Source organism: Phaeoacremonium minimum (assembly GCF_000392275.1).
Source record: "Phaeoacremonium minimum UCRPA7 unplaced genomic scaffold PA7_03_scaffold_468, whole genome shotgun sequence".
NCBI classification, from domain to species: Eukaryota; Fungi; Ascomycota; class Sordariomycetes; order Togniniales; family Togniniaceae; genus Phaeoacremonium; species Phaeoacremonium minimum.
In genome coordinates, this window is record NW_006921370.1 from 538,261 (window position 1) to 557,481 (window position 19,221).

Sequence of the window (19,221 nt, forward strand, 5' to 3'; positions counted from 1 at the left end):
ATTCATACACATCTCACACAGTCTTTGACAGCCCCAACTAAGCCGGTATGACCGTTAATCTGTTTGGTAGAGGATTCCGAACTGCGTCTGGGCTGAGGACCACCACTGTGCCTGATACCTTTGAGCCGGTTACCGGATCATTCTATTCCGCTTTCAAGATCAAACCTAGCTATTCGAGATATTGAGGGGACTGTATAACTCGTATCACGCAATTGGCTGTGTCCATAGTTCTAATTGGTTCTCTTCACCTAGTTGTTCGAAGGCATAGCTATTCATGGAATTTTCCCACAGAAAGCCGACAAACGGAGCTCAAATTTACTTTGAAGGAATGACTACATAGCAAGAAATGACATAGGGTAGATGGGATCTGGCTCACTTCGTCATGGTCTTCGATTAGCTCGCCTAGAACTTGAAGCTAGGAGCTAGGTGAGGGATCTACAGGGTGTAAAAGACATTTGGTCCACATGTGCCGACATTTGTTGATTGGCCTTTGGGTAAAGTGACATAGCATTTTTATCACTGTAAGCCAGAATCCCCTCGAGAGAACAACAAACTAAGGCTCTGGAGGTATTGCTGTCTAAAGAGAGGAGTACTGAAAATCGTTTGACTGTCAAGAGACCCTTGGCACCAATGCCTAAGATACTCCTCCGCTAGGGAACTAAACGTTAGTTCGGTAAGGCACTCTCCTCAAGAAGCGGTTACCACCTTTGTAGAAGCCAATAAACATATAGAAATAAACAGAATATTCGACAGCTTGATAAGTATTATAACTCTCAATATCGAGTATCTTTACCCCTTATTAAGAATTAATGTTGATTACCCTGGCAGAGAGAAGTAGAAAGATAATAATGACAATCAACGGCAAGCAGGGCATGCTTGTCTCACATTGACGCTTTGTTACGAGAATAGTGGGCAGCCCGTGGGGCGAATCCGTTTGGCGAGCCGAGTGCCACAGCAGGTTTTAGTGGCGCCACAGCCCCAATTTACAGGCGGGCAGAAAACGGGAACATGCGCAGCGCTGTGCTTGTGCTTCTAACGTTAGTCGTCACTTCCCACTTCCCACCACCCCTCAGGAGATGAGGAGCCGTTGCGCGGGGCAACCGCGGTTCACCCACCTCGAAAGCTCCCCTCCCTGTTTATTTACCGTAGCGACGACTGCCAGCCAATCACGAACGCGGCCTCGACAACGGGCCACAAACGATGCGCTCAGCCCTTAAACTGTGCACTCGGCAGAACATCAGCATAATTCTCCTCGCCTCCATCCGTCTGTCTACTTTTGGATCACCACCGGCCGAGCACATCAGTCAATATCATTCCATAATATAGCTGAGCGTTCTCTGCTTGCCTGCTCAACCCCGAGTGAGAGAAAGTGTCTGAGAGAGAGGTGTGTTATTCTCATTCGACTGTCAACATATTGATTGGGGGACGCCGGTTTATTATACGTACAACCAAAACAACATCACCACGTACATTCATTGAAGTCGGTCTGCGCCGCCAGCCACAGTACTTCTTCGGCATCACATTGCTCAGTCTAGCCCACATCGCGAGTGCAACTCGCGTGGCAATTTCCTGTGTATAAATTCCCAAGGGCATGCTCCCGCCATAGCACATAGCAACCATCGCTTTGGCTCCGCTTGCCCAATACTGATTCGCGATGGCTTCCTCTGAACCGGTGAGTCCCTCGAGGCTTCCCGTTGCGCGCAATTCGCCTTCGCCCGTGCAGCCTGCTGACGTCGATAACCTTGAACAGGTGCATCCTTTGCGCCTCTCCAAGAGCTCTTCGCCAACCAAAATGGCGAGCGCTATACCGCGCCCGCTCTCTGAGATCTCGCCCACAGAAAAGAGGCGAAACTCACCAAGTTGGAACCAGGCCACTAAGGTGAGACACCACCATTCCTGCCATCTGCCAATCACCCAGACTAATGTCTTTACTTAGAAAATGGCCCTGAATACCGACTCGTCGCCATTCCAGAGCTCCCCGCTGGACGGGACCACTTCCCCCCGCCTTTTCTGGCAGAACCGCAATGAAAACAACTTGTATGACCGCGCAGGTTCAGGCTCACCAACTCGTCGTTCTTCCATTGAGCGCCTGCAGAAGGCTTCACGTGTCAAGAACAGCAACATCCTGGCTCTCGAACAGAAACAAGAATATGATCCTACCCGGATCCCCCAGATCGAGCGACCGCTTGCTAAAGTCCAAGGCAACGCATACGCCGGTACGGGGATCAGCGGGTACCGTGAGAACAAGAGTCCTGGACACCAGAGGAGCGAGAGCAAGACAAACATTCCCCTCTACAGTCCTTCAAAGTCATCACTCACCGGCCCAAACCCGGTTCTGAATCCCCCCTACACACCCAGCAAGGAGCAATCTTCACCAACCAAGTCCTCGCTGGCGGCAAGCCGATTCAAGAGCAGCTACGATCATGAGACTGGCACATGGTCTGCTGACACATCTTGCGACGAACGCGAACTCCCCAGTGGCAAGTCGCTTCATCGCCATGCGAAGAGCGTGACATTTGACGCAGCTCCACCGCAAGTGAACGAGTACGAGATGGCCACACCAGATTTGTCGTCCATTGGCACCAACTCTAGGGAAGGCAGCTATGAGTCGACAGAAGACGACGAGGATGATGATCGCTACGTACATGGAGATCATCATGGAGACCACGAGGATAGCTTCGATGCGTCCCTAGAGGATACCGACAAGACGCCAGTCGTCGGACCTGATGACTGGAGACATGATCGTCAAAACGACGACCCCTTTGAGGGCAGCCCGATGCCCGAAAGTGCGCCTGGACAGGCCACACCCAGCAGGCCTCAGCACGGCCGCACGGATTCGTCCAACTCCATCAACCGGCCCTTGCCTCCGCTGCCGCCACCCATGGGTGAGCACACACGAAGCAACTCTGCATCATCGCAGGGACTATCCACGACCGCGGAACGGATGCTTGGCTCGCATAGGAACCTGCCTTCTCCTCCTCCTGCGTCTCCTTCCAGCAAATTGGACATTCAGAGTATCGGTAATGGAAAGATGACTTTGGAAGAGCGACTCAAGTTAATGATGCTCTCTGACGGTGGTAAGACAGCCGCAGAGCAGCAGAGAGAGCGACGCATGAGACGTGCGGGTGCCCGAGACCGCGCTGAGAGCCAGACTCCTGAGTTTGAGCCACACAACTCAAGCACTCATGGTGAAGAGGATGATACCATAGGTGAAATTTCAGGGTTGGAAGAGTATCAACTCCCGCCTCGGATCTCTCGCGAGTCTATCATGCGCAGAGTTGATGGCAACAAGCTTTTTGAGCGCGAATCCGACTACAACTTCTCGTCGCCAGCTCCGAGCTCGAGCCCAGAGCGTCGTCTGCCGCTGGATCCCGATGTCCCTATTCCAAGCACAGAAGACTCCATCTTGGACGACGACCAGGGCAGCGTTGTAAGGCATGATGTTGATGACAAGGAGGCCGATGTCTACTCCATCACCGACCTTTACCAGCGATCAGAAGATGGATCGCAGGAGCCTGAGGAGCATCCGGAAGACCTTGGCGATAACTACTCAGAAAGCCATTACTCTGATCCAGACCGCCCGAGCAGCTCCAAATCTGGGGAAACCGGAGAAGAAGCAATCATAACCCCACGCGCTGGGTCTCCGGCTCACGAGCAATCTATTGACACCGTTGCAAACGCAGAGGATACTTTACCCCAATTCTCCTCTGATAATAAAGATCAGGAATTCACAAGCGGCTTACAGTCCTTCATGCTGGAGAATCCCAGAGAAGCCGAAGCTCCCAAGATGGCTGATGCTCATGCCTTCTTGCAACGGCCGTACACTCCGGATCAGCCCATGTCCAAACCTGAATACGATGGGTCTGGATGGGGAGAGCCTGACGAGGAGTTTGACGAGCCTGGTACGCCGGAGTCTGTCATTCATCATCCCATGCTGGACGACTCACCACGCGAGTCTCCAGCTGTGCCCGAGCGGGAGGCTACTATTAAATCTGCTTCTGGCTCGAAGTTGAAGACACGACCTTCTGCCACACCTTCCGACCTTATGGCAATGCGAGAGGCTCGCCGTCAAGTGAGCCGGGAGATTCCTGATATTCCGCCTATTCCAGAACGTCACCGCAACCGCATCTCGCGCGATATGGATGCGGAGCACCTAACAAGTAGCACGGCCAGCGATGACTTCCTTGAGAGGCATCCCAGCTTCAAGAATCGAAGCTTGACATTGGATCTTGACCTTGGTCTCAGTCTTGATCAGGATTTTGAGCGGGTTATCGAGGCACAAAAGGTTGCTTTTCACGATTCTACCCTTCTGTCCCAATTTCTCGCCGCTACTCAAACACCATCTAGACAAGTGTCCAGAGAGAAGAGCGCAACTCAAACAAATCCAGAAGACTTCAATACTAATATCACTTCCCGTAAACAGCGCGGTTACCTCATGCGACAGAACACGAAACTTGTCGCAGCCAGTGACAAGGATGGTGACGATATCCGTGGCGGCTCTCGGTCTGTAGGTAACTCTCCTGTCAAGCAAACCCGGCCCCAGTCCTGGACAGTCGAACCCTGGAACGGCCAAGTTAGGAAGAAGAGCATCAGGAAGCGACATGGACCAAGTATGAGCGGGCCGGCCCCACCATTGCCTGGTCAGGAGAGTAATGCTACAGCCTTGAATCCTCTTGCAGAGGAAGATATGAACGTAGAGATGGCTGGCGAAGAGAGCGGTGAGCGAGGAAGACTCTTCGTTAAGGTCATGGGTGTCAAGGATCTTGATCTTCCTATTCCCAAGAGTAAGGGTGATAAACTTCTGGTATTCGAGCTGGGTTACTAACTTATTTTAGATGAACGAACTTGGTTCAGCCTCACATTGGACAATGGTGTCCATTGCGTCACCACTGCATGGCTGGAGCTTGCTAGAAATGCGCCCATCGGCCAGGAGTTTGAATTAGTTGTGCCAAACGATTTGGAGTTCCAACTTACTCTGAACGTCAAACTTGAGCAGCCTGCTCCCCAGAGAGTCATCCCGTCTCCCACTAAGATGAGCAAGACAAAGACGTCAACCTTCAGCAGAGTATTTGCGTCACCAAAGAAACGGAAGGAGATGGAATTGCGTCAGAAAGAGGAGGAGGAGCGTCTTGCAAGAGAGCAGCGTGAGGCTCAAGCAAGACAGATCAAGGCACATCCTACCTCGTGGGACCTCCTTTCTCCATTGGCGGCTGAAGATGGTAGTTTTGCCCGAGCATACGTCTGCTTGAAAGAGCATGAGACTAGATGCTTTGGACGCCCCTATCTCGTTGATGTCGCTTGCTTCAACGAATGGGCAACAGAAGAGGCAGGCTTCGCATCCAGTGTCAAGAGTAAGAGAGGCAACACTGCTGTTGTCCGCAAAGCACCTTACAAGATTGGCAAATTGGAGCTGCAACTGCTGTTTGTTCCCCGACCCAAGGGCTCTACGGATGATGACATGCCCAAGAGCATGAACTCATGCATCAGAGAAATGAAGTCCGCAGAGGAGCGACTTTCTCGCAACTGGGAAGGCCATCTGAGCCAGCAGGGCGGTGATTGTCCGGTAAGTCTTGATCCCATCTAATTTCATTGACACAGGTTCATTGCTAATATATAATTCAGTACTGGCGCCGTCGTTACTTCAAGCTCGTGGGAACTAAGCTCACGGCTTACCACGAGGCAACACGCCAGCCACGTGCCACTATCAACCTTGCCAACGCCAAGCGGCTCATTGATGACCGCCGGTCGCTGACCGAGAAGGAGACGACTGGGAAGAATGGTAAACGTCGTCGCTCGGCTTTCGCTGAGGAAGAAGAAGGCTACATGTTTGTTGAAGAAGGGTTCCGCATCCGTTTCAACAACGGTGAAGTCATCGATTTCTATGCAGACACCGCCCAAGACAAGGACGGATGGATGAAGGTTCTCTCTGAGGTCATTGGTCGCGATAGCCTTGGCGCTGATGACGATGGTATCGGAAGCTCACGATCCAAGAGCAAATGGTGTGAGCTTGTCCTTAAGCGGGAGGATACACTTCGTCGTCGTGCTGAGGGGAGGCGAGTCCATTCCCGAACGAAGAGCATGTATGTCTAAGCTGGCTCACGACATTGCTTGACTTCTCATGATGGAACGAACACACACGAAAGACACGATTTTGGCATGATCTCAATGACACTCACGAGTCAAGGTTCATGTTTCTGGACGTCTTTTGCCTGTTCTTTCCGGTGCCCACTCGCTTATGCAGGTTGGACTTCTTTACGGCTTGCCCGGTTCACAAAGAGATACGGTTATAATATGATGTTGGAGTGAAGTCGGAGTTTTTAGTGTTCCTTTGGGATGTGGCTCACGAGTGGAGTGTCGGTGCAGACTGAGGAGACATTCTAGTCTGGCATTTTCTCATAAGGCCGTTTCGGCTGTATCGAATTGTATTAAAGGCATCAAATGCATTCTGGTATCTTATAATCATGCAGATCCGTGCCGTTCGTCGTCCCATGGCTGGTGCTTGTGATTTATCGCGTATTCTGCTCGCTTTCCTCTCAACTACACCCCTTCACCTAAGCCAGAGAATTTTTAGTTGTCGATACGAGCCTCTTCTCGTTATGAATTTTGCTTCTTATTCCAATTGACACAATCCTCTAGCCTTACGCCGTTGCCGCCGAAACAGTCCAAGGCACTGCCAATTGTTAAGTCGACCTTCCCTTGACTCATCTTCTTGACAGCCTCTAAATCCTCTAGGTGTCTACCACCGCCAGCGTACGTGACTGGTATACTGCACCACTCCGCTAACCTCGCAACCAACTTCTCGTCTACACCCTTTTGTAGGCCCTCATTGTCAGCCGCGTGGATAAGAAACTCGGAGCAATACGGCTCTAGTTTCTTGATAGATTCTAATGCAGCGAATCAGTAATTGCTCTCACGGACACTTGAGGGTCTGTTAATGAAGCCCCTGAGACCGCCTTACCTTGGTTGACTTCCATGTCGGTGATGGTCTGCCACTTGTTCATGGCTACAAACCAGCTGTCTTCGCCGCGCCGCCGGCAGCTCAGGTCGATGACCAGCTTGGTCTTGTCGCCTCCTAGGGCTTCTAATACGGCATCTAGCCGTGACTGGCTGAACTTGCCCTCGGGGAAGAGGAATGATGTAATGATAACCTGGCCACTCATCAGCATTGGATTCCGAGGGTAGATTTTCCACAAAAAGGCAGTGCCCAGTGTATGATCAGCTCTTCAGACCACAGCCGAACGCACCTTCTCAGCCCCAGCCTCGATCCACTCCCTCGCATTCCTGTCGTTGATGCCTCCTCCCACCTGCAGGCCGCCGGGCCACGCAGCCAGGGCCTCCCGCGCGGCATCGTCGTTCTTGGGGCCGAGCATGATGACATGCGCGCCCGTCAGCCCATTGTCCCTGTAGAGCCTGGCAAAGTGCGCCGGGGGGTGCGGCGAGACGAAGTTGGTCTTGAGCTCGCTGGTGGAGCTGTCCAGTGTGCCGCCCACAATCTGCTTGACCTGCCCGGCGTGCAGGTCTATGCAGGGCCTGAACCTCGTCATTGTGGTGAGCGTGAGGCTCGCCAGACGTGTATCGGAATAGCTCTACGTCGTAGGAATACTTTTCGACTGAGAGGAGTAGGCCTGAGAAGTAGGCTCTTCACCTCGTTTTAGGGCCCGCGATTTAGCTCTCATATGGATGGCATTTGTCTGTGACGCACGCAGTCTTGGTGGAGGGGCAGTGGGTACCTGCATTGGTAGCGTCGATTACCAAGATGTCTATCTTCATTGATCGGGCTAAACAGCCCGTACTGTCAATCTGTACCTTGATGCTATAAGGTCAACTTCAATACATCTTGGTTCTTGATAGTCTCGAGTTGTCGCGTTTGACTATCTCTTTCCTCGTTTTATAAAAGGCTCCATTGTATTCTTACGACAGGCCAACGATGGGCTTAGTCTAAGAGAGTCTATTGATGTTACCTCTGAATATGTTGAACAATTATTACAGAAAGAGGATACAAGGTGTACTCATAGGACCATAAAGGCGATAGAGAATTTGATACTGATCATAACGATATTTTCTCTCAAGTAGTCCAGGTATGGTGACAGAGCAACGGCCATAAAAGGGTTTACAGTGACCTGTTGGAGAGAATGGACAATACATACGCCCCGGCCAAAACCGTACTCGGTGGGGGGTTTTGAAAGCTGGGAGAGGGCCCACTGAAAATTTCACGAGGCTCAACGGCTCACCTAAAGCCGCCAGCGGTGATGCGCATGCTTCTTTCCCAGCGTTACATAAACCTCCGTCGGGAGCAACAACGTCCTGAACATAGGCACAATGGGCACACTACTCGGCAAGAGGAAAACTCGAGTCCCAGAGAAGACATCCGAGGCAGAAATACAAGATGCGGAAGCTATTTTCAGGAGACACTTCGAGGCGCAGTTCAAACCTTTGCAGGTGGCTGAATCACGGAAACCCGCCAGAAAAAGTGCACGAGAACCGGAAGTTGAAGTGGACGAGGACGACTCGGATTCGGAATCCGCAGACTCAGAGTGGGGAGGGATATCGGAAGATGACGAAGCCGGTACGAATATCCCACAGCACGCAAATGGCATACGAAATGATCTAGCTAATACGGTTTATACAGAAGCCAATGCAGTCGAAGTCATTGACCATACTTCCTCGCGCCCGACCACTACAACATCCACCATGACGAAACGCGAACTGCGTGCCTATCTCTCCTCGCGCCCGCCCTCCGCCTTCGACGACGAGTCCTCCACCCAGCCCAAGGCGAAACCGCCCAAGGCCAAGGACGCCGATCCGGAAGACGAAGACTCGGCCACGCTGCTGGCCAACGACCTCGCGCTGCAGCGCCTGATCGCCGAGTCCAAGATCCTCTCGTCGGCGGCCGCCTCCCCCTCCGCGGACCGCGCCTTTGCCGAGGGCCGCACGCGGCGCATCACCACCGACATGCGGCTGCAGGCGCTGGGCTCGCGCGACAGCGTCCTGGCGCAGAAGAAGATGCCCATGGGCATCCGCAAGGGCATCGCGGGCGCCGCCGCCGCGCGGGAGGAGAAGCGGCGGCGCGAGGCCAAGGAGAACGGCATCATCCTGGAGAGAGCGATCGGCGGCGGCAAGAACAAGGCGGCGGGGAAGAGGCGGAGGGCTGGCGGGTTGGCGGTGGACATGCCGGGCGTGGGCAGGATGAAGGGTGCAGAGCTACGGCTTAGCCAGAGGGATATCAGGAGCATGGAGACGCCGAGGGAGAAGCCTGGAGGCAAGAAGCGGCGGAGGAGGTGAGCATATCATTGTCACACCTGAGAAGATATTCCTCTCTGCTGGGGTGGCATGGCTTGTCTCTTGAATGACCAGTTCGCCTGGTAAGGACGGCCATGATACCTAAAGGGATTATAGCAACAGCACATACGGGGCCCTGTGTCAAGCGGTGGTAATCTCCTAAACCGGCCCTGGCTCTTCATTGGGGTGCCTATAGAGGCCTGGGAGAAGCTATTGGTCTGAGACGAGAATCCGGCATCCAAACCCCAAATATACACTATGATGGCTGGATACTAGAGGCGCATTGACTAAAGTCAGGGGGCCGGCTAGAGTTGGTGTAGGATGACCCCAGGAGCGATCTCTACTCCAGGCCCTTACGTTTGCCAGGCTTTTGTTATAGACAAGTACAATTATGATACCACGATCGATAAGAATAGGAACAGTATAAAGATGTAAATTGGTATAAACAATCCTACTCAACCTCGGGATGTGTATACTCCCGCATCGTCCTCATGAAAGCTCGAAAGTCATCCCTGGTATCTCTTGACTCATTCCACCCAATCCCGAAGACAACTATATATATACAAATGCATGCGGTTCCGCCTCCACTTCTTTTGTGCCTTATCCATGCATGATCCCCCTCTGGGATTTATGTGAGTCGAGGCTTTCTACGAAAGGCATCGCGCCCCTCTATGAATGGTTTGCTTTTTGTGCCGAAAATGGTGTCCGATGAAGCGCATAAGAAGTCATAAAAAAAAGTTTGAAATCGCACAGGCTTAAAGAAACGCCCTAAATGCCAGAAGAACAGAACATGAAAGATAGAGGACTATATCCGTCAATCCCACGTCACTTGGTATAGTGACAACAACACCCTAAGAAGATCGTACACAGCCCATTGTCGACGAGACAACAAAGCCTAATGTAAAGGCTTTACATCATCACAGCAGCATTCATAGCCTGCGGTGCGCTGATGGTCATCGGCATGCTCAAAGTCTGCAAGCTGTTGAAGGCCTGGTGAGGCATCGAGGTCGGAAGGCTGCCATTGCTGGTCGGTGGGGTACTGTTGGCAACGGAGTTCAGAGAAGTCGTAATGTAGCCAGCTTCCGAGTTTGGAGAGGCCTCCTCGAGAGATCCAAGCTGATCCTCGCCAGAGTATTCTTCCTCTTCCTCTCCAGACAGGTTGAAGCCGCCCTCGGCACCGTCGCTACGATCATGTGTTCGCTTGTGCCTGTAAAGGAGTTATTGTTAGTTCCTGTTGTGTGCTTGGTTTTCATTGTCGCTTCATGCTGTTGCTGTGTTGTGTGGTGGTTCGATGTCTTGATTTTTTCTTTCTGGTTGATAACATGCCACGCACACAACATTTGTTTTATTCTTGCGACAAAGGAAAATACACAATAAGGAAAGGTTAGGGGCATACTGTGCTAGGTTGTCTGATCTGGAGAATGCCTTGCTACAATAAGGGCAGATGTAGGGTCTTTCTTGGGTATGGGTTCTCACGTGTCTGGAAGTTTGGTCAGATACACGGCAGGTGGTTATATTTTGACAAATGAAAGTCTCGCAGTCTTACCGCTTCAGGTGCTCGAGGCGCTTGAAGAGACGGCCACACGTGGGGATCGGGCATGAGTGGGATTTCTGGGGATATGGACCTAGCTCCATGACGGTCGCAGAGCGGGCACGGCGGACAACATTTGGTGCTGCCTGCATTGCCCGTCTTTGCTCTTCCATAGAACTATTGATAGCCATATCTTCATTCGTCATCTGAGGAAAGTCCTGTTGTTGTAGGCTCATTGGGTTGAGAGCAGGACTGCCCTCGACGGTCGAGAGCGGGGTGCCATGGCGAGACATCTCGAGCATCTCTCTCTGCTGTTGGCTGGACAGGGAGATGCCTGAGTTGCTATATGTCAAGCCAGGGGGAGAGTTGTCCAAAGACTCATCACCTTCAGCAACAGGACCAACAGACGCTGACACAGATCGTCGAAGATCTGATGGTCTATGGGCCGCCGCGGTGGCGGTGGCAGCGGCAATGGCCGACATGCCAGGTGGGATAGATGAACGCCGCCTTCTCTGCTTGTATGTCGGCGAGCCTTCAATCACAGAGTAGACGTTGTTAGTCCCGTAACCACGAGAGAACTGGGGCCCAGCCAGGTTGGATGGTGGCAGCTGAATCATGCCATTCATTCCGTTGACACCGTTCAGGTGATCGGGAATAGCAGTGTACAGGCCTGTCTCCTCGTTTGCGATGTATGCTGGCTCAGCAGTCATGCCCAGCGCCTGCTGAGGAGGCGTGATGGGCTCGAAGGAGATTCCCCGATTGCTGTAGTCTTCATAGTGCGAAGAGACGAAAGAAGGAGCAGGCGAGTACTCGAGACCATAGGCAGGCATTGAAGCATGTCTCTGATGAGTCTGAGCGATTGGCACGCCATTCTGGTTGTACTGAACTCGGTTGAAGTCAGGCTCCCTCTTGACTACTTGCTGGGCCATTTGCGGCGCCATCGTCATCGTGCCATACGGGACCATGGCGTCCATCCCATCCGCTAAAGGGGCCATCGATTGAGGCATCATTTGCGGTGGCGGCATGGAGTCGATTGCTCGCATTACTGGTGAGGTAGACTGCGAGGGGGGGAAAGAAACTTGTTGCGCGTTGAACGAGGACGAGTTGGCTTGTTGAGCCTTCGTCAATTGTTCATAGAGAGACTGAGACGAGTCATACTGGAATGACAGAGCAGGCTCGCTGACGGCGACAGTGGTTGCCTCCTGGCTCATTTTCTCCCTCTTCAGATCTCTTTCAAGAGCATCCAAGAAGAGTCTATCATGAGGTACGCTGTACCAATAGAAGACCTTCTGCTTCTTTTGTGTACGAATGCAGTTGTTCTTGTACAAGAAGTCCAAGAATGGACTCTTGGGCTCCTCCAAGGACGCATCGGTTCCAGACTTCAAGTTTCGCAGATCTGAGAAGATACCCTCTTCGAATTTCTTCGAGTTCTTCACCGGGCGGCCAAAAGCCTGGAATCGGAAAGACAGGCATCGCACAATGTCGGTTCCAGAAATGTGAAAGAGGTTGTTCCTAGTATATGATGAGTCTCGAAACTTAATTCAAGTAGACACGCTGCATCACTTACCATAGCACGCAGGAAACGTATTCCCCGGTGGGCAACAAGAACCTCCGGATGTACTGATCTGGCTGCCAGTCAACAGGCGCGGAGATCAAAAAATATTTCACTAAGCATTGATGTTAGCTACTCTCGCTTGTCCATGCTTCGTGATGAGCGACCAACAATTATCAACTTGCTGCAGAGCGACCTGAGCATCATGTGGTAGTGCTTGCTGAGCCTCCGTGCTCAGCATAAACGTCTCCGGTTTTTGGGGTGCCATTGCTGCATGTTGTGAATACATGATGATGGGACACCTGCCACTAAGTGGACTTGAAAATAGACAAAGTCTCGATTTGACCTTTCGGTAAAAGGAAGAATGAAGCGGTCGATGCCACTATGGTATGCGTCGCTAAGAACGCAGATGCGGTTGTTTGATGGGAGGCGCTGCCTGTTTACTTGTAAGACTCAAAGAGATGCCGTGTGATGTGTTATTGGATTTTAATATCAGTGATCGAGTCCAGCCCGGGGAGGGTAATTTGCACACTGCTCTGGGACCCAATTGCCTCAAGCGAATGGGTAGATGCCCGCTAGTGTGAACCGTCAAGGTAACAAAAACGATAGGGGTAGTTTGGGGACAGTGGGGTTTCCACTCGAGGGAAGCTCCAAGCTGTAGAGGCCCGCGTTGAAGATGCGTGTGGACTGCTCCGAGACGACGGGGGTTGATGCGCAATGCACAGCGATGCACAGCTATGCGATCCGGCGGAAAAACAATGGGTCGAATCGTTGTTGAGATTAGACGTAGTTGTTTTATCGAAACGAATATGTCATGGCCCGAACGACAGGTTTTGAATCAATCAAAAAGCGTGGGTTGAACAGAGTAAAGTTTTCCCGAGGACGGAATGCTCATCAAACAGACAAGAGAACGACGTGGTCGATGGGGGCCGGCTAGTTGATGAACAGCTTGCGACGGCGAGTGTCTGATGTGAGGGTGGGTTGGTCCGACTGGAAGAGGGATGATTGCCTCTGGGGTATCTGTGTCCGCCACTGGCTTGTCGAACGTCGACAACGACAACAACAACAACAACTAACAACGGGGAATGGAAAAAAGGTTTGGAGGTATGTGCGGCTCCAAGAAGAATAGAGAAAGCCCTGTGCTGGGGAGGAACCTCCTGAGACACGAAGATGGAGAAGGGCAAGAGTGACGGTAGAAGAGGAAGTCTTGAAAAAGAGAAGATTTCAAGAGGTCTGAGTGAGACGGAGAGAGGGACGGCCTGGGGGTTTAAGGAAATCCAGCCCGGAGCTGCAGGACCTGGGGGGTGGATGGGTTGGATGGTCGAGGGCGACTGGCTAAAAGAGGTGGGTGGCAGGCTGGTGGGTTGAGAGGTGTGGGTGCGCGAAGCAGGCGGCATGGGTTGATGCGCGAATCGACCGTGCTCTTAGTAGTCGGTAGGTAAAAGCTGGTCGAATGGATGGATGATGCATGCAAGTACACTTGTATTGTTGTGGGTGCGGTGGTATGGCGGCGGTACATCCATCCATCCATCCCTCCACGCGCGAGCCCAAGCAGACAGAAAGAAATTGGAAAGACACCAGTCCAGGTACGGAGATGGGGACAGGCACGAGCCACCCGGGACGGACCAGGGCAGACCCAGAACGACACCGCATCGTACAAGGAGCAAAGGGAGTCCAAAGGGGACTAATGTAATCTAGAAAGGCACACAGGCAGAACACGCAGGATGCGAGGGCGAATTGCCAGAGGGAGGATGTCTGAACAGACAGGCCCCCCAAGGATGATCTTCTGAATTGTACGTGAAGGGCTTCAAGGGCATCTGTGCTCTGTATGTGCGTACATAGAGTGTCCTCAGGGTTCATTCAAATTGCCAGCATGGTCATGTACTCTATTTGTTGAGCAAGGCAAGTATCGATCTTGCGGGCGTAGCTATCCAGGGCAGGCTTCGTCCCTCGTAACTCCCGTCATCCGCACAGAAACCCACGGAAATGGTCTCTTGCGTTCTGGCTGGTAAGTGATCCCCTGCTCTTGCGAAAAACGGGGCTTGCTCCATTGTTGGTCAGGGATCAGGGCCGGGGAGCAGAATCCTCTCGCTGCTTGATCGGGCTAGCACACAGGTCCTAGGTTTCTGAGAATTGATGTGTGTTTCTATCCCACCACGACTGCCGTCCTCCTTGTCAAAGGTATGATTCGTATCGCGTTCGACTGAGCCTCCGAGTTTACAGCAGAGACTCAAAACGGTTCAACGTTGGTGGCGGCCTGTAGCGGACTTTGAAATCCACTTACGCCGTCATTTGCAGACACTGGCATGTGTGAGAAATTGTGCCTGCTCAATACCATGGTCGCGTTGCTATGATGGCAGGCTAAGACCACTCACTGGTAGGTCGCAGGTCCCCCGGCGTGTAAATCGTAAGTCCAGGGAGTGCAAGAATACGATATCGCAAGATGGAGTGGCTCTGTGGATACAAGTTCGGGGCAGCTTGACGGACCTGTACCCTCTGTACTGTCGACCGGAGAGGTAGGATCGCTGAGCACACGCCTCTGTTTTAACCAGTGTACAACCTGATCCATGCAAAAAGTCGCAGGTCGAACTGTCACCCAAATCAAACCCCCTTGCCTGTACTTGTTGCTGCTAAAGACGCGGCATGACTTGGTCATTCTCAGCAAATCTTTGTGCCAGTGCATTGAAGACACAGGAAAGACATGGTGCCGCCAGATATCCACACATTCACAGCCATACAAGCGTAGAAACGGGCGTCACACGGGGCTTTGGATGTAGGACAATGTCTGGCGGCTCAAGAGACGTGGTCATAATAGTCGTTTTCCTTTACCCGATGTTCTGATTGGAGCCATTCCCGCTCGCCAGTTGTCTTTATGCTCTGCATCTCAAAGACGAGGACATCCGCTGGGTGTCGCGAATCTCAGAGCGGGTAGTACCTTTCGGAAGCAGTGGCCAGCAGATCTGGCCTGGCTTTGGGAGACCAAGCGTCTGCGTGCTCTTGTGTTTCCCGTTGGAAAAAGTGCTTAAAAAAGATTGCCTTGGTTGCTTGCCGTCCAAATGTCCGCAATGGGGAAAGACAATGACCAAGGGTGGACCCATTCCACGCCCACGTTGACAGGGGCCGCTTGAATGAAGATGTAGCGCAAAGTACCTGTTGGTCGACCATAGCAAAGGAGGCCCAAAGGCGGCGGGACAGACACACATGATCGAAGAGTGCCTATTCTGCTGGTGCATTCCGGGCTTGTTTGGAGTTTGGCGCCTCACAACCTTTTTTTTTGTTTTTTGTCTTGCAGATGTCGACTCAAGAATCTGAAGAAGCAGGATATCGACAAGACCAAGGTGATTCGGAAATCAAAGAAATCCTAGACAAGTCTACTACAGACAACCCCGTCATGATCCATGTCTCCATCAGCCGTGCTATTATGAAGTTAGGAAATTGACTGCCGGCATCTCTTGAGAGCCCTTGCTACTTCCTCGTCGAGCATAAATGCGTTGTGAAATATTGTGATAAGTCGAGCATAACAGCTTATGAGTGCGTATGTGGAAGACTTGGAGTTGAGAAACGGGCAACAATAAGCGGAGAACCGCCAGCGAGATGGCTAGCCTGGAGCGGAGGGATGCTCGGCGAAACGCACAGCTGCCACCACGCTCTGCTGCAGCTTTCCGGTGGGTGCGCTCTCCGTTCCATCAGGTTAGTGACCACATTTAGTGCATGGCAAGATTGTTGAACCTATTCCCACTCGGCTCGTTTTGGCCATGTGGCTGTCGCCGATGCGGTCGTCCACAACAAAGAACGAGAAAGGCGGATGGGATGGATGAAGGCCCAAGAGCAGGAACGGCACGAGCCCGGTAGGAACACGTTTAGTTAGCGGTGGGTGGAGTGGAATCACAAAAGTAAACAAGGCAACTACAGCGAAGACAAGCTATCTACCTAGGTAGGTGGACTAATGAGCAGTAAGAGTCGTACTGCGTACACAACAAGGAAGGCACGACTCCACCAAACCGAAAGAGAAAGGAAAATATGGAAATACTGTATTTCCAATCTCCACAATGCGACTTCCGCTTGCCCAAAACCTTCATGAGCGACTCCCAACTCTGGTCGCGGTCATTCTATAATCTCCGTTCCCCTGACCGCTGCAGTAGAGAAATTGCCAGAAGCAATTGAGACCCAGTTCTGAGATGGCACCGGCCAGCAACAACGTCCCAGCCAGGATCGCGCTTTCCTCTTGGTCGTCCATCCTCAAGGCATGTACGCATGGCAGTCAAAACAGAAAAAAACATGGCAAATGCTGCCTGCTTAGTCTGGTGTGAGCGCCTCCTCCTCTCGGAGCCGTGTTGTACCTACATTATATCTATTGCGTGCAGCTACGGCATCTGGACCTGAAGTAATTCATCTCCATTGAAACTACCTACCCTACTGCATAGTTTATCCTGGTAACCTCTGGGCGACCTAACAGTACGCTCTGAGGTTCTTTGATAGGAGGTTGAGCCCACCAGTCAGTCTCTGTCAGCGAGGCCAATTCATCACACTGTGGTGCAGGGCCGAGCATCGACCGATACGGAAGGGAGCTCGTCGGTCTAGCTTATTGCGTTTGCTATTCAACTAGGCATGGTCAAGTCGGAGACGCTCGGATGCTGCCTGACAAAGATTACGGCATCCAGTCGCTCTGAGAAATGGCTCCCCGATGTTCCCTTATTACCATGACCATCTCTGGCACTGCGTGAGCTGTGAGCTGACCTACGGAGAGAGCCGTGGATTAAGATGAGCGCCAGCTTTCTCAAGTCATGTGCCTCATCTCATCACTCTCCTCGTCCTCCTTTTCTTGATCATCACCATCATGCTCTATCATCCCGAACATACTCACTAGGCACGTACGATAGCAATCTCAAGTTCCCCAGTACCGCGGCATCTGTCAGACTGTTACTGCTCTGTCAGAAGGTTAGCACATGAATCAGCACGTTGGAGCGTTGCATTGGACGCCATCATTTCGTTGACTAACGCTAGAGAGGACAGGACAGACCAGGCCGGCGCTGGCCTTGGCAGAGAAAAAACGGCTGCCGCTTTAAGCCCAGGCGAAATCCTCTCGCATCGGCGGTACTTGGGCAGTTCCTCGCTCGCCAAAGCGACCCCTGACCGGTACGGTCCTGCCAAGCCGCTGATGACTGGTGCACGCATCCCTGACCACAAAATCAGGGCCTGTCAATCTGAAACACGCCTGGCGCAGTGCTTCAGAAAATAGCTTGGTCCCAGATTTCGGCGCTAACTCTCCCTGGCCGTTCCCGACACCCCCAGGTCATCCCACCTTTTGACTCTCTGGCACTTTACTGCTTCTTCGTAGCATCCAGAATGATTTGATACGGGCTGGCCATCGTCAAGTGGACTCGCCCTGACGAATCAATCCACGAAGCTGGTTGCCCCTTCTCTCATTTGCTTGGTGCCTTTCCAATTGCCAGCAAAGCCACCACCTTCCGTGCCTCGGGAAAGGGATTGGGCATTTGAGTGCATGCCATGAAAACCATGGGGATGTGATAAGTATTACGCTCCGTTATAGACACCAAGATGGCTGTGCAAGCAAGCCCCTCGTATCATTGGTGCTGACTAGCTTTGGCAGCTGGAAAGCTGCACCCGTCGGTCATATTCTCAATGCTTCGTTGGACAGACAAGGCCCGTGTCTGGGTGGAAGTCGTTATCGGCCATATCCAGACGCAAGCGACTCATTCTGCTCGGTCAAAGAGCGGGTGAAAGATTTATGCAGGTCTCACGTCTTTTGACATTGGTGGCGATAGTTCCATCCTTTCCTCAATAAGGCGCGATGAGGCCAGAGGTATCAATCACTTTTCGCCTGTCTCTCCTATATTCACTGGAGGACTCTATCGGCATCAGTGTGACCAATGCAACTAACTCATCGGCTGTCATATTTGTTATGCTACCTTTCCACGGCTGACACACCAAATGCAAGGCTCATCTTTGATAATTGAGTGGTGAAATCGATGGCTTCCCTTCCCTTATTACGCAACCAACGTCTCTTGTACGAACAACTAGACACTACAACAGACATAACGATTGCCGTCTTTGTTCGTGCCATGGCAGTGGATGGTACCTGCCCGCCGCCGTAACGGTTCCTCGATGGCATCATGGCTCAGAAGTGCCCTTAGCTCAACAGACCAGAGATGTGGCCGACTGGTATTGACACTGCGCTGACCTCTCTGCGATGCCTCTTGCCTAAAAGGACGAGGACCGTTTGATCGTCAAGCCCAGCATAACTCGAGCTCTTGAAACATGCCCGCAGAGGGGATGCAAGGCTTTGCAATTGGAGAGGTAGCCCCAGTCCAACTGCAACCCAAGAACTGGCAATTGTACTGTTGGCGGCAGCTGAAGAAAGGCACCTACCGCTCGCTCCGGTGCCTGCGTGATCGTCCCGCTACCCTTGTTGTGGACTAAAGGCCGACAGCACGATGCTTCAGTGCTAGGAGAATGTCTAGCCAGACCGCACGGGCGACGTACCCACGTAACTGGAAGGGCGGCTGATTCTGTGCTGCTGTGCGCCAGCTGACTTAGATGCTTCCACATTCCCGCAATAGCTTACACACTGACTACCATATGCAAACCTCCTCATGTAATTTCCCCCCTCTGCAGTAGCAAATGCACGATCATTTACATCATCACAATGCTCTGATTACAATCACCACTCGATCGGGTAGGATGTTTCGTTGTTTCACTCTTTGGGCAAGCCCCTCGTAGTACGATCAGCCAGAATCACCGCCACGATTTTAGCATGTCTACATTAACGAGCGCGTGCTCTGACCGCGCTAGGCTTGCGAGATGAGAGAGCATTGTTTTCGAAAGAAAATCCCCCCCC

General features: G+C 52.2%; 4 protein-coding genes across 4 annotated transcripts; 2 read left to right on the forward strand and 2 right to left on the reverse strand.

Moving 5' to 3' along the window:
* Positions 1-1,792: 1,792 nt before the first annotated feature.
* UCRPA7_6453 (putative gtp binding protein) lies at positions 1,793-6,090 on the forward strand (the record flags this gene model as incomplete). The annotated part of the gene is made up of 5 exons (XM_007918991.1): positions 1,793-1,879; positions 1,937-4,610; positions 4,680-4,784; positions 4,836-5,563; positions 5,623-6,090. 5 exons carry the CDS (start codon positions 1,793-1,795, stop codon positions 6,088-6,090), a joined length of 4,062 nt encoding a protein of 1,353 aa, XP_007917182.1.
* A 504-nt stretch (positions 6,091-6,594) lies between these two features.
* UCRPA7_6454 (putative phosphoribosylformimino-5-aminoimidazole carboxamide ribotide isomerase protein) lies at positions 6,595-7,544 on the reverse strand (the record flags this gene model as incomplete). Its single annotated transcript, XM_007918992.1, has 3 exons — positions 6,595-6,884; positions 6,959-7,148; positions 7,245-7,544. 3 exons carry the CDS (start codon positions 7,542-7,544, stop codon positions 6,595-6,597), a joined length of 780 nt encoding a protein of 259 aa, XP_007917183.1.
* A 775-nt stretch (positions 7,545-8,319) lies between these two features.
* On the forward strand, positions 8,320-9,282 carry UCRPA7_6455 (hypothetical protein; the record flags this gene model as incomplete). The annotated part of the gene is made up of 2 exons (XM_007918993.1): positions 8,320-8,566; positions 8,630-9,282. The coding sequence occupies 2 exons, from the start codon at positions 8,320-8,322 to the stop codon at positions 9,280-9,282; spliced, it is 900 nt and encodes a 299-aa protein (XP_007917184.1).
* Positions 9,283-10,188: 906 nt separating this feature from the next.
* Positions 10,189-12,630, reverse strand: UCRPA7_6456 (putative transcription factor stea protein; the record flags this gene model as incomplete). Its single annotated transcript, XM_007918994.1, has 5 exons — positions 10,189-10,486; positions 10,676-10,708; positions 10,826-12,322; positions 12,378-12,477; positions 12,534-12,630. 5 exons carry the CDS (start codon positions 12,628-12,630, stop codon positions 10,189-10,191), a joined length of 2,025 nt encoding a protein of 674 aa, XP_007917185.1.
* Positions 12,631-19,221: the final 6,591 nt, after the last annotated feature.